This window comes from Triticum aestivum, chromosome 3B (assembly GCF_018294505.1).
Source record: "Triticum aestivum cultivar Chinese Spring chromosome 3B, IWGSC CS RefSeq v2.1, whole genome shotgun sequence".
Lineage (NCBI taxonomy): Eukaryota > Viridiplantae > Streptophyta > Magnoliopsida > Poales > Poaceae > Triticum > Triticum aestivum.
In genome coordinates this window covers 30,084,220-30,098,893 of record NC_057801.1, presented here as the reverse complement: position 1 = coordinate 30,098,893, position 14,674 = coordinate 30,084,220, and the positions used below count along the sequence as shown (strand labels likewise).

Sequence of the window (14,674 nt, the reverse complement as noted above, 5' to 3'; positions counted from 1 at the left end):
GCTGACCCAGTGGACTTGCGGAACAAGCTCCAGTCCGGGCATACGTTTTCTTCACGGCCAAGGCTCGGCCAGCTCAGATCACAGTATGCAGCAGAGCTATGATGCCTTGCTCCTACTGCTGGCTAGGTCAATAGGCCAGTAGCCAATGCACATGGAAGGCAAAAGCAACCAGGGAGGGTAGGGTAAAAAGAGGAGGCCCAAGCAAAATGAAAAATACTCCTACCACGTACTACTACCGGCGAAGTGCACGCACGACACGCACCCCTTTCTCCCTGGCGCACACCGAGGGCCGAGTACCACATACAGAGCTGTCCTGGAACTGACATTTGACGGGACAAGGGAGGCGGAACGGCTCAAATCTTGCATCATTCTATGACTCTTTGTCTTTCGGCAATCGTACACAAGAGGACTTTGATGAGCATAATATTGTCAGTGTCCCAAACAACACTCAAAAAATGAATGTGAGTACCCATTTTATAGAGAAAAAAAATCTTACAGCAAAGGCGGGAGAAATTCATTCAAAAACCATGAAGTGGGGGGATGCAAGAAGAATACACGAATATTAATTGACTAAACTAAAAAAGGAAAACAGGCTAATCTGTTCAGGGCCTGGAATTGCAGGTCTAGGTTACAAATGATACTCGCAGAAAATGGAGTAGCGCGCGAGGCCGGAAAAGCCAGAAAAGAAGCACGAGAATGCAAACACCTCATGGAAGCAGACATGGTAACAATCTTCGAAAAACAACTAGTAGAAGTTAGAACAACAGGGTAGGAACTAGAACGCTATCTCAATGGCTAATACAACATCGTTGGAAAATAACTAGATAGTTTAAGGTGATTTTTACACAAGCTACATCGACCATGTCCTTGCACAGCTCCTTAAGCGCCGCTGCTCTCCTGCCAACGGAAAGACAGAGATATCCTGAAACCATGAGTGGCTGCAAAAGTTAATGGTTGAGACACTTGTCATATAATGTTTGTAGCCATTACCCACGAATCAAAATCGGCCCAAAAGAGCAAGTCAAAGAGTTAAGTTGTTGCGTTGGGTACAGTTCCCATGATTTCAGCACCGAAGTTTTGTTTCAAATTTCCCTAAAGATATATGTTTTAAATCCATCCAGGCACTTGTTATGTGCCATCAACCAAGTTCTTCAACTAACCTGATAGCCGCAAACTCGTCAATTGGAAATTATACGAAAACATGAACTTCTATACGTCCTCAGAAAATGCATGGTTCATGAACTATTCATTATTTAAGTTCTCTGCCTGCAAATCGCAAACAGTTAACTAAGTTCTTTATCATAGAGTACTTAATTGCTTCTTTAGGGAAACAGGAGGGGAAAAGGCCCCTAGCAGTTATTTGTTGATCATAAAGACAAATAACTACAAGGGAAGCAGAATGCATCCCAGCAAAACAAAAGGCATGCAGGGCACATGGGCGTAAATAAAAGTATTGCTTGTGGAGTAGTATCAAGCAACGACAGCCATGTTTTAATACTAATCTTGGTTGCCTGGTTATGGTTCCTTCTACTCAAAAGTTTGACTGTGTGGAGTCATTAAGTCCTTGTTCGACTTGGTGGTATTTCCTTGGACTATGCATTGCATATGTTATTACAGACATAGATGGTACCCTCATTAAACTATTGTACCAAGCATATATAAATCTTGCTTCTATAAGTTAACGCTAAAGGTAAATGCAACAGCATGACAGCCTTGTAAAGAATCATACAAGGAAGCAAACTGATGCAGAGCTAAAACAGACACATTTTTTTCTAAGACAAGATATGTTCACCTCAATCATAGAGCGGAGTCCGCACAACAGATGAGTAGTAATGTGCCTCCAACTCCTTAAGGCTTGCTGCTGCTTCCTGCCCAATCCTCTCCAGCATTCTCTCTGTCTCCTCTGACTGTTGACTGAGCACTTCAATCCTCCTATCAACATTCTCACTCAAAGAAGCAAGCCCAGAAAAGATAGCTGTCCTCTTAAGTTCCGATACTAGTTTCAACAGAGAGTCCGCTGAATGCACCTGGAAAACATAAAACAGCATTTGACAACCAAACAAGACGAATAGAGAAAAATGAATACTAGATTTGATTGTATTCTAGAATTAGCTCAAAACACAGTAGGTTGCAGTACAACATATATCATATCAGCTGCTACTATAGTTTCTGTATCAACTTGTTATAATTGAAGCACTAATTAAGGTGCCGAAGCTAAGGTAGTCCTCGCTTCTTGTATCAACTTGTTACAATTGCAGCACTAATTATGGCGCCAAAGCTAAGGTAGTCCTCGCGTCTTCTTATATCCACTCATCATCTGTATCTTGGGACAGAGTTTTAAAGTCCATGACCATGAAATCAATCTATGGGGGCTGGAGTGCTTCAGAGATTATATTTATATTCCTGAAATCTTACCCTGCATATCTAGACTTAGATCCTAAATAGACCTTACCGAACTGATCTCTATTCTGATCATATATCATTACTGTATTTAGCATCCACATTTTCACCCTAGCCATACCACATTCATTTTCATGCTGGTTGCTAAGTCTACATGATTACATGATAACTGATATCGACTTGCGGGCTTTTGTGCTACAAGTGTGGGATTCAATACAGGGATAGCTTAGACTTCTACTACCATTCAATTGGGCTTTACTGTTTCGATCTTCATTGCTAGTTTAGATCTCATAATAACCAATCTCACTGCGAGTGATGTCAAATTTATAGCTTGTATAATGACTTGGTGCTGTTGATGTAAGGCACGACTCCAATTTTGGGCACGACAATTTCGAACAGTGGGAAGAAACAAATCTCCGAACAAATGGTGGGCAGTGAGGCGAGTTCGTCGTTACTAACTTACCATGCGGGAGGCGCGCATGTCCATCTGGAATGCCTCCTGCGAGTTGCGCACCGGCGGGTCGTTGACCTGAGAAGAGGAAGAACCGCAGGGTTAGGGTTAGGCAGGAAGCGAGAGCACCGACGAGTGCTAGGAGGGAACGGGGGCGTACGCGGGCGATGTTGATAAGGGCGGAGAAGTTGTCGACGAGGCTGCTGACGTCGGCGTCGGCCTTCTGGAGGAGCGCCCGTTGCTTCTGAGCCGCGGCCGCCGCGGCCGCCGCCGTCGGGCCCGCAGTGGCGCCGCCAGCGCTGCCGCCTGGCTTGCTCATCGCGGGACACCCGGCGAGCGGGCGGGCGCCGGCTGGCAGGAGCACGGTGGGCGGGGTGGCGCCGGGCGGGCGGGGCCTGCAGGGGGGCGACGGCTTCCGGCGAGGTAGGCCGCGAGCCGGCGAGATCGGGAGGACGGGAGCGGCAGAGAGCGCAGAATCGGGAGGCAGTGGCTCGGTGCGGCTGTCCCCTGTACGCTGTTTCTCTCTCTCTTTTTTTTTTTTGGTTGAGACAATCCGTGCGTTGTTTGTTGGGCTAGGATGGGCCGGCATATATCTAATTTCCATTTGTCTACAAGCCGATCCAAAATCTCAGGATGGACCGGGCCCATCAGGCCTACCCTCTAGCAGTGATGATGATGATGGGGGGAGCTGCTATACGGCAAATCCTATTCTTGTCTAGAAAAGGCAAATCCTATTCTTAAATTTCGGGACATTTTTAAAAACTCATGAATATCTTAAAATTATTATATATTTTCACAAAATCTGGAACAATTTTTAAATTCTGAAACAATTTTAGTAGCACAGTAGCTGGTTTAAAAAAAACAGCTCAACAAACCCTCTAGTAGTGGCCCGGCAAAAACTTTCGGTAGCACGCTACCCAGTTTTGAGAAGAAAAAAACAGTGCACAAAATTCTATAGCAGTAGGTTGGCAAAATCGCTAATGGGCCGGCCCACGGAGAGAAGGTGGGGTGCATGTTTGGTCTTTTAGCAACGCTGAAAGGATCTGGATGGACCCAAGGGGACGGGGGTGAATAGGGACAAATACATATTTTTTTGTTGATTATTAGCAAGTTTAGACGATGCAGAATATAAAGGTGTGTTTAAAAAATAACTATGGCGAGATAAACAATCATATATGATTAATGCAAGGTCAAATGATCAAAGTAAACCGCAATTAAAAAACCAGGGTTAGGTGTAACCAAAGACAAGGATATATCATGATGTTCACTTCTTTAGACGGAAGCTAGTCATCGTTGGAGAGATGTGTATTACCACGAAGGCTCGCGCTATTCTCCTTGAGATAATATCGCAAAGGCGATTCTCAACCACTAGTGGTAGCCCTTGAGGCGGCCTTGAAACCTGCATAAACGACGGGGAAGATCAGAAATTGATTTCTCACCAGGCACTCCTACCGCCTAGGAGTCTCCAACCTCCAAGAGTAACAAGACCCACCAAGGAAACAAGGGGAACCAAAATTTGTTTTGGTAGAAACGTAAATCGAGAACTTCTCTTTCACTTCCCAAAATATAAATAAATTTGAGTTGAAGGGAAGGGATATCTCCAAGAAATTTGAGCTAGAACAATGAAGGAGAGAGAATGTAATGGTCACCTTCTTCGTGGGGAAGAAGGTGGCCTTATATAGGCCCTCAAGTTCAACGGTTACCCACATATTTTACGTGGTTCGGAGGCTCTGAGCAACCCCGGAGGCTTTGGGTAGAGTATGGACACAACAAAAAGGTTGCACTAGCCCCAAAGGCTGACCCAGAGGTGCCTCAAAGTAGGCATGGCAGTTTGCCCATGGGTAAGGGTACTCGTGGGTACCCTAACCGAAAAGACGTGCATGGGCAAGATTTAGCAAGATTTTGTGCCCATGTGTAATGGATATTCATACCCGAAAAATAAATGGGCAGGGCACGGGTAACCCAATGGATACCTAGAAAAATTAATAAATAAAAATAACTCCTATGACATGTCAGGTTAACTCCCAACTCCTATGGCCCAACTCTAAATCTCTTATTCCCTAAATCAGCCGTAGCTCGTAGGCCCGCAACCACCAACTCGTCACTCTTACGTCCTACTTGACTCTTTGAAATAATGGAACCTCGACTCATCACCACCAGACTCTTGTCCACCTCTCGATCCAGCAATCGCCAGTTGCCACTATCGCGTCCCACTGCCCGTACTCCCCTGCTGCCTCCAAGATACCACCCACCGGAGGAGGCCGCATCAGTGCTAGACTGCTCATCCAGCATTATTCAAAATTTGGAAACATTTCTCTACTTTTTTTAAAATGCAAATGATATACATTGTACCCATTGGATACCCATTTTGGGTATAGGATACCCGATGGTTATGGGCATGAGTATCAATTTGGGACCATGGGTATTGAAGTGGGTGGGTATATAATGTTTTTTGGGGTATGGGTTTAGGCAGAAAGAGGTTGCACCTGCCCATACCCTACCCATTGCCATCCCTACTCGAAGACTTCGGGCACCCTCCGGGGTAGGTTCCGAGCACAACAAAATGTTTACTCCCAAGTGCAAACCTGCGGATGACCCTGGAAGCTGGCCAGTAGCCATGTGGTTTCGTCACCCTAACACCGACCACATGTTTTTTCTTTTGTTTATATTAAAAAAATGCTAAATAGCTTTATTATGAAAACTAGTTAATATTTTAACTGTCATGGCACATTTAACAAATGTTCATGTAATGTAAAAAAATGTTCTCTCAACTTTCAGAAATCTTCATATAATCACAAAAATGTATGTGACATTTAAAATATGTTCACGCATTTCCAAAAAATATATGTGGCCTTTTGTAAAATGTTATACAATGGAGAAAATATCATGTGATTCAAAAATATACGTTATATTTTTTAAAAAGCCCACATTTGGAAAATATGTTTTTGAATGTTTTTCAAAAAATGTTTAGCAATGTAAAAGAAAAACGGTTTGCATAGTTTAAATAAAATGTTTCGTATTAGTCAAAAAACAATGTCTATTTTAAAAATGTTTAACACATATTTAAAAAAGTTGAAAACATATATTTGAAAAGTAAACTTATATATTTTTAGTTGCATTAAAAAAATTACTATGTGTACAAAAAAGTGTACATAAATATATAAACATCAAAAAATATATTAATCATTTATTTAAAAAATGTTAAACGTGTATAATTTTTTTTTCTGGTGTGTACCAAAGATGTATAATATGTATGAAAAAAATAGACATGTCTTGGAAAATGAAACAAAGATAACAAAAGAAGAAATAAGAGGAAAACCCAATACAAAACTATGAAAAGACCAATAAAAAATCATACATAAAAACTCGGATGTGATGGAGTCAAATCAACCAGATGTTGGCTGGGTGGTCCTGAGCTGATAGACTTGGTGCGATGGTAGCAGACACACATGATTTTTACCCAGGTTCGGGCTCTCTCGAAGAGATAATACCCTATATCTTACTCTGATTAGATTGATTCCGAGCAGTGGCGAGTCCAATAGGGGGGGGGCTTGAATAGGCTGTAGCCTACCCTCCAAACATACAAAAAAAATTACTACTACACGTCCTAGCCCAGCAACCCAATCTCTCATTCTCAGCCGAACAACACCAACAGCCCACAGGCAAGTAGCGGACAGCACAACACAAAAAATATAGTAGCAATCTGGCGAATTTTGAGCTTATTTAAAGAAAAAGGATTAGGAGATAATGACTATATTTTGCTAAATAAATTTAGAATTTGGTTAAAAAATCGATATACTTCTCCCACACAAAAAATCAATATACTTCTTTTAAAAAATTTAGCAAATACTTCATGTTTCCAGTAGTAATCTAGGAAAGTTTTACCTTGTTTGGAGCAAAAAAAGGACTAGGAGATAACGACTATTTAGGTAGATAGATTTAAACTTCCGTTCAAAATTTTATATTAAAAACTCCCAAAAAATGACAGTAATAAAACATATGTTCTCAGTAGTACTCTGACAAAATATTAGCTATTTAGCTTATTTGGGCAATAGGATTAGGATATAATGCTTTTTTTCTCTTTTTTTGACTGAAATGCCTTATTTTCTTTAAAATGACGTTACTTTTCTCGCCGTTAACTTTGAGCCCGCCCTTCGTTTTCTTCCTGGATTTGCCACTGATTCCGATGAGTACAAATTACAGGCTGATGTACCACGAGATTGTGTGTGTGTATGATGTGTCGTGTATGAGCCTCACTCCTTGGTTTATATAGGTACCATGAGTGTCTAGGGTTTACACGTAGGTCGGTTACATCTTGAGTAATCGTAGCGTAAACAACCTCTAAGTCTTAGAGTATGCGCCAAGTCTTCGGAAGATATCCATCTTGGTGCTTCTGGGCCCGACGAGCGCGGCCCACTGATAAATCATCATGGGGGTTATCAGCTCGGCCAATATGGTCGGGGGACGATGTGGTGAGCACCACCTAGTCCAGGACACCATTAGCTTGCGCTAGAGTGTTGGGCCAGACCAGTAGCGCCACATTGTACATACCTATTATGACTCGCATCGAGCGATAAATAACCAATTCATATTTGGCGCTAAGAGATAGTTGGGAACACCAGCCTAGTGGGCCACCCACGCAAAAAGGAGTACAAGCGAGCGCTACTTCTGATTCACTTAAAGCGAGATATAGCCAATTCATTTGGCGCTTAGAGGCCATAGGTAGTGCACAACCGACCCCTTCCCCAATTTTCTTAGTTGGCCGGCCAATCTAAAGGGATTTTTTGCATTTCCTTTTTCTGAAGCTCATCTTGATTTCAGGAAGCTCGACCCCTTCCCCAGTTTTCTCAGATGGCCGGCCAATCAAAAGGGGATTTTTGAGTTTTGTTTTTCTGAAGCTCATCTCGAGTTTGGGAAGGTCGACCCCTTCCCCCAGTTTTCTCAGTAGGCCGACCAATCTAAAGGGATTATTTGCGTTTTGTTTTTCCGAAGCACATCTCAATATTCGGAAGCTTTCATAAGCTCCTGGGTCCGGTTTTCTAGGGCGGTTTCCTTTGATTTTTCCCAGGACAAACTTTTTATGTTTTATGATTTATGTTTTTATTTGTTCTTATTTTGAATTCACAAGCATTATTCAAGTTCGTGAATATTTTTAAAATTTCAATCATTTCTCAAATCTACAAGCTTTTTTCACCATGAATATTTTTAAATTCATGATTTTTTCAAACACATGAATTTTTTTAAATTGAAAATTCATTTTTATATCTATGAAATTTTTACAAATTCAAGTATCTTTCAAATTCGTGAACTTTCATTAAATTGTAAAAAAACAAATTCGTGATGTTTTTAAAAATTATTTAAAGTTTCAAATTTGTGATTTTCCCCAATCTATGAACTTTTCCCATATTTCTTCTACTTGTCCAAATACATTACTCTGATTTAAAATCACGATCTTTTTCAAAATATATAAACATTTATTAATTTAAAAATCAGTTGTGAAAAATAGAGAGTAGTGAGAGAAAAGCGAGCGAGTTAGCTGGCATGTGCGAACCGAGCGCTATTCGCCCATGGCCTGCGTAGTGTTTTGTGAGCGCCTGAAGCGCTATTAGGCGCGGCGACTATATCTCGCATTAGGCGAGACAGTAGGGATGACTCGCTAAAGGGTCTATATTAATCGGGTTGGCCCATTCACGCACAGTTAAATGGAAAAGGGAGCCCACGGGGGATTTGAACCTTGGTCTGCTGGTTGATTGCAACCGCCTCTGGCCACTAGGCTTGCCTCGGCGAGACTACTTAAGTCGAAACGAGTTGGGTTTCCACTGTTTCTTCTCTGTTTTTTTCATATCATTTTTCTTCTGTTTTTTCATTAGGTTTTCCCTATTTTTTCTTTGCTTTTATTTTTATTTTATTTTAATTGTTTTTCTTTGGTATTATTTATTTCTTTCTAGGTTTTTTCTTTTTTCTCCTTCATTTTCTTTCTTTATTTCTCGATTCTGATCAATATTTTGATTTCCTTTTTCCGTTTCATTGTTTTTGTTTTATTTTCTTATTTCTTATTTCTTCTCTATTTTTTGTTTTTATCTCCATTTATATTTTATTTTTCTTATGTTTCTTTCGGTTTTTTCTCTACAATTTTTTTATATATGTCAAGAATATTGTTCTAATACAGGTTTAACATTTTTCGAACAAAAAACTAACATTCTCTCAATACAATCTAAACATTTTTTCTATGCAGAATTTCAGCATTTGTCAAAAGTTTTGATCAACATTTTCCAGAAAGAAGACTAATATTTTTTAATACATAGTCAAACTTTTTTCTATACAAACTTTTCAACATTTTGAAATTACTGACTAACATTTTTCAAATACAAGATTATTAATTTTAACACATGATCAATATTTTAATACACATTTAACATGCTTAAAATGCTTGATGAACATTTTGCAAATACTTGTTCAACAATTGTTCAAATGTTTGACAAATATTTTTGTATCCACGGTCAAATTTTGGTCAACATTTTTTCTATACACATTTAACATTTTCCGAATGCTTGAATATCATTTTTCAAACACTTGTTCAACATTTTTTCAAATGCTTGATTAGTATTTTTTAAATACATGAACCATTTTTTTGCATCATTTTTTAATTCATGGTCAACACTTTTTCTATATACATTTAAATTTTTTGAAATGCTTGATTAATAGTTCTCCAAACAAGCGTTCAACATTTTTTCAAATGCTTGATAAATATTTTTTCAATACATGATCAAATTGTTTATTTCATACAAATTTTATTTTTTTCAATATTGTATACGTGATAAACACTTTATGTATGCGCACTTAACATTGTCAAATGCTTGGCCAACATTTTTCAAATGTTTTATGTAGAGTGATTTTTTAATATATTTATTTAGAATATTAAGAAGCATAAACAAAAAAATGAAGCCAAAAACAAAAAATAATGTAAAAACAAACAAAATATGAGGCTGTTATTCACGCGCGCCTGGGCCTGCCCAACTCGTGCCAAACTTTGGCAAGAGTTCCCTCTGTCTCGCGTGAAGCGAGATATAGGGGCGCGAGAGCAACTAATTGAGAAGCACTCCTTCGAGAGCCCCCGTAAGGGTCACTCGGAGTGGGTTGGGCGCTCGCCACTTTCCATGCTCTCAACCGTCGTCATGTGTCATGCTCTGGATGCTTCCTCCGGATTTGTTTTAAAGATGTACACGTTCGGCTTTAAATATTTTTTTTTGTTTTTTCAGCTTTTATGTTTTTTCAGCTTTTATGTTTTTCCCAGTTTTTTTGGATTTTGGACCCAAAAAAATTCAAAAAAAAAAAACAATTGCGCAAGAAAACATAATTTTTTCCTTCCGCAAGAGGCATAGATTTAATTCTCGTGGATGCACGGATTTGCTTTCGTGAGAGGCACCGTCATGCCTCTTGGATAGAAAAAACAGTTTTTTTGGTTCCGCGAGAGTCACGGATTTGCCTCCGCGAAAGACATGGTCGTGCCTCTCAGAAAGAAAGAAAAAAAAATTGTTTTCTCTTTTCTTCGTTCCGCCAGGGGTATGGATTTGCTTCCGCGAAAGGCACGGCTATGCCTCTTGAAAAGGGAAAAAATGTGTTATCTTTTTCTTCGTTTCGCGAGTGGCAGGGATTTACATTTCGTGGAGGCACATATTTGCTTTCACGAGAGGCACGCCTATGTCTCTCGGAAAGAAAGAAAAATCTGTTTCCCTTTTTCTTTTGTTCCATGAGAGGCACATATTTACTTCTCGTGGAGGCACGTATTTGCTTACAATCGTGCCTTTCAGAAAGGAAAAAACACGTATTTCCTTTTTTTGTTTCATGAGAGGCACAAATTTACTTCTCATGAAGGTACGGATTTGCTTCCGCGAGAGGCATGGCCATGCCTCTCGGAAACAAAAAAAACGCGTGACTCTTTGAAAAGGAAAAAAATGCTCTCAGTTTGGTTTTTCGTCCAGTTCTTTGGTGAGAAAAAGTCATCGAAACTAATCAACATGGAATTTAGTTTTAAAAATCCTGACGCTAGGGACCAATGGTGAAAACAATCTAAGATTTGGACGCACGGTATAAAATACCTGATGATGGGCGCGATTTTTGGAAGGAGTACTTCATAATTAGTGATTTCATAGGGGCACCCTAATAAAGGGGCTTCTTGACGGGCGCACCTATACCTCACTTAGCGTGAGCCTGTACAAACGCTCGGCTGAAGCACGCGCTAATGGGGCCGGCCCACATGCAGAAGGCCACAAGGCAGAGCCTTGTTCTCTCTAGGGTTTTTGTCGAGTGGTTGGTGCGACATATGCCAAAGCATGGCTAATCATTGTGGGAGCTAGTAAGACGTCGCCGGTGCCTGAAAACGGGATAAGGCGGAGACATGCACGCCGGTGAATCTTACCCAGGTTCGGGCCTCTCCTAGGAGATAACACGCCTAGTCATGCTCTGCGGGGTCTCCGCATGGTCACTAAATCAACAAGTGCTATAAGGTTGCTCCTCAAGCTATTCGACTAGAGGAGGAAGAAGGGCAAGGCTAGCTCTACTCCTTGCTCTACGTGGGTGTGTGTAATTTGAGAGGCTGAAACCTTTGCATGGGTGCCTTGGGGGTTTATATAGGCCTATCCCTCCAGGGGTACAGTGGTAATCCGGCTGGGCGTAGGCCCAGGCCATCAGTGTCTATGGTCACCGGCTTCTTCGCCGCCGGCTGGGCCCGCCGCCTAGTGGGTCCCGCCGGCTGCCGATCTCTCGACCGACAGGTTGGGCCCACCGCCTGCAGGCCCTGTCGGCTTCTCGTTACTGTAGCCATGCCTCTGATGATGATGGCTTGGTCGGGAAGAGCGTGGCTACAGTACCGTCGTCTGGTGGGTGTTCACTGTAGCCACACCCCTTCTTATCTGGTTAATGGTGCACAAACTTCTGGGAAAGGGGAGGGCCGGCTGTTGGGAGCCGGCCTTCCCCTATGTCGACTGGCCTGGGCGGGTCGCCTTCTGGTATTTTACTGGCGGGTAGGCCCCGCCGCCTACGGGCCGTACCAACAGCCCGTCGTGGGAGTATGGCAGCTCTGTCATGGGTGATGTCATGGTCAATGTGGCAACAGTGCCGCGCCGGTTTAGGGATGGCCCCACGGTACGTTGCATTGTGGCCACGCCCGCTCCGGGATTCGGGGGTGGAAGGCTACACTGTAGCCACGCCCCGTCTCATCGCCGTTATGTGGGTGCAAACTTTGAGGGTGCAAGGGTGGGCCGCCTTCTAGGAGTTGGCCACTCTGGTGGCCGCCTGCTAGGAGTCGGCCAACCCTATGGCCACTCTTTGGGCCTTGCCGCCTTGTTGCAGCCGGCCGCTTGGACCAGCCGACCATAAAAAGGCGGCCCTTTGTCTTGTATGCTTGAGGGGTGACACCGGCCTCGATGTTTTGAAATGCCTTGGGGAGTAGATGAGGCTACCCGTGGTCATTTACTCCGACAGTAGTTCCCGAAGGTGGTGGGGTATCGCGTCTGAAAAGGCGAGAGGCCTCAGCAGCTTCCTACTCTGAAGAGCCGATAGCTAGGAGTCGGCCACGATCAGGCTCGCCGCCTTGATGGTTTCGATACACGAAGGCGAGAGCCAGGAGGCGCGCTCGCCGGGCGTTGAGCCGGTCGCCCGATGCTTGCGCGCCACGCGGCCCCAGCCATCCAGTGTTGGGGAACGTAGTAATTTCAAAAATTTCCTACGCACACGCAAGATCATGGTGATGCATATCAACGAGAGGGGAGAGTGTTGTCCACGTACCCTCGTAGACCGAAAGCGGAAGCGTTAGCACAACGCGGTTGATGTAGTCGTACGTCTTCATGATCCGACCGATCCAAGTAACAAACGTACGGCACCTCCGAGTTCAGCACACATTCAGCTCGATGACGTCCCACGAACTATGATCCAGCAGAGCTTTGCGGGAGAGTTCCATCAGCACGATGACGTTATGACGGTGTTGATGATGCTACCAACGCAGGGCTTCGCCTAAGCACCGCTACAATATTACAGAGGTGGAATATGGTGGAGGAGGGCACCGCACACGACTAAGAGATCAATGATCAATTGTTGTTTCTATGGGGTGCCCCTTGCCTCAGAATATAAAGGAGGAGAGGAGGGGAGGTGCCGGCCCTCTCTATGGCGCGCCCTGGGGAGTCCTACTCCCACCGGGAGTAGGATTCCCCTCTTCCATGTAGTAGGTGTAGGAGTCAAGGAAAGGGAAAAGAGAAGAGAAGCAAGGAGGGGGTGCAGCCTCCCCTCTCTCTTTCCCCTAAAGCTCAATAAGGCCCATATACTCCCCGGCGAATTCCCGTAACTCTCTGGTGCTCCGATAAATACCCGAATCACTCGGAACCTTTCCATTGTCCGAATATAGTCGTCCAATATATCGATCTTTACGTCTCAACCATTTCGAGACTCCTCGTCATGTCCCTGATCTCATCCGGGACTCTGAACTACCTTCGGTACATAAAAACACATACCTCATAATATAAATCGTCACCGAACTTTAAGCGTGCGGACCCTACAGGTTCGAGAACTATGTAGACATGACCGAGACACGTCTCCGGTCAATAACCAATAGCAGAACCTGGATGCTCATATTGGTTCCCACATATTCTATGAAGATCTTTATCGGTCAAACCGCATAACAACATATGTTGTTCCCTTTGTCATCGGTATGTTACTTGCCCGAGATTCGATCGTCGGTATCTCAATACCTAGTTCAATCTCGTTACCGGCAAGTCTCTTTACTCGTTATGTAATGCATCATCCCGCAACTAACTCATTAGTCACATTGCTTTCAAGGCTTATAGTGATGTGCATTACCGAGAGGGCCTAGAGATACCTCTCCGACAATCGGAGTGACAAATCCTAATCTTGAAATATGCCAACTCAACAAGTACCTTTGGAGACACCTGTAGAGCACCTTTATAATCACCTAGTTACGTTGTGACGTTTGGTAGCACACAAAGTGTTCCTCCGGTAAACGGGAGTTGCATAATCTCATAGTCATAGGGACATGTATAAGTCATGAAGAAAGCAATAGCAACATACTAAACGATTAAGTGCTAAGCTAACGGAATGGGTCAAGTCAATCACATCATTCTCTAATGATGTGATCCCGTTAATCAAATGACAACTCATCTCTATGGCTAGGAAACTTAACCATCTTTGATTCAACGAGCTAGTCAGGTAGAGGCATACTAGTGACATTATGTTTGTCTATGTATTCACAAATGTACTAAGTTTCCGGTTAATACAATTCTAGCATGAATAATAAACATTTATCATGAAATAAGGAAATAAGTAATAACTTTATTATTGCCTCCAGGGCATATTTCCTTCAGTCTCCCACTTGCACTAGAGTCAATAATATAGTTCACATCACCATGTGTTTTAACACTAATATTCACATCTGTATGTGATTAACACCCATAGTTCACATCGTCATGTGATCAACACCCGAAGGGTTTACTAGAGTCAATAATCTAGTTCAAATCGCTATGTGATTAACACCCAAAGAGTACTAAGGTATGATCATGTTTTGCTCGTGAGAGAAGTTTAGTCAACGGGTCTGTCACATTCAGAGCCGTATTTATTTTGCAAATATTTTATGTCTACAATGCTCTGCACGGAGCTAGGCTAGCTAATTGCTCCCACTTTCAATATATATCCAGATTGAGACTTTAGAGTCATCTGGATTGGTGTAAAAGCTTGCACCGATGTAACTCTTTACGACGAACTCTTTTATCACCTCCATAATCGAGAAACATTTCCTTAGTCCTCACTCAAGATATT

General features: G+C 42.6%; 1 protein-coding gene across 3 annotated transcripts; it reads right to left on the bottom strand.

Annotated features, from left to right (window-relative positions):
- Positions 1-533: 533 nt before the first annotated feature.
- Positions 534-3,379, bottom strand: LOC123068391 (mediator of RNA polymerase II transcription subunit 22a). Of its 3 annotated transcripts, none has more exons than XM_044490972.1 (4): positions 3,012-3,379; positions 2,864-2,929; positions 1,793-2,027; positions 534-938 (listed from the first exon to the last, which is right to left on the bottom strand). In XM_044490972.1, exons 1-3 carry the CDS (start codon positions 3,168-3,170, stop codon positions 1,794-1,796), a joined length of 459 nt encoding a protein of 152 aa, XP_044346907.1. In that variant the 5' UTR covers positions 3,171-3,379; the 3' UTR covers positions 534-938; position 1,793. The 3 variants fall into 3 exon arrangements, with proteins under 3 accessions (XP_044346907.1, XP_044346908.1, XP_044346906.1); XM_044490973.1 differs by having other exon boundaries at positions 534-897; XM_044490971.1 differs by having other exon boundaries at positions 534-922; positions 3,012-3,377.
- Between the last annotated feature and the right edge of the window lie 11,295 nt (positions 3,380-14,674).

Coding starts and splice junctions, on each gene's coding strand:
- LOC123068391 (XM_044490972.1), bottom strand. CDS start 3,170: ATGAGCAAGCCAGGCGGCAGCGCTGGCGGCGCCACTGCGGGCCCGACG. Junction 2,930..3,011: donor CCCTTATCAACATCGCCCGC/GTACGCCCCCGT, acceptor TCCTCTTCTCAG/GTCAACGACCCGCCGGTGCG. Junction 2,028..2,863: donor ACATGCGCGCCTCCCGCATG/GTAAGTTAGTAA, acceptor TATGTTTTCCAG/GTGCATTCAGCGGACTCTCT.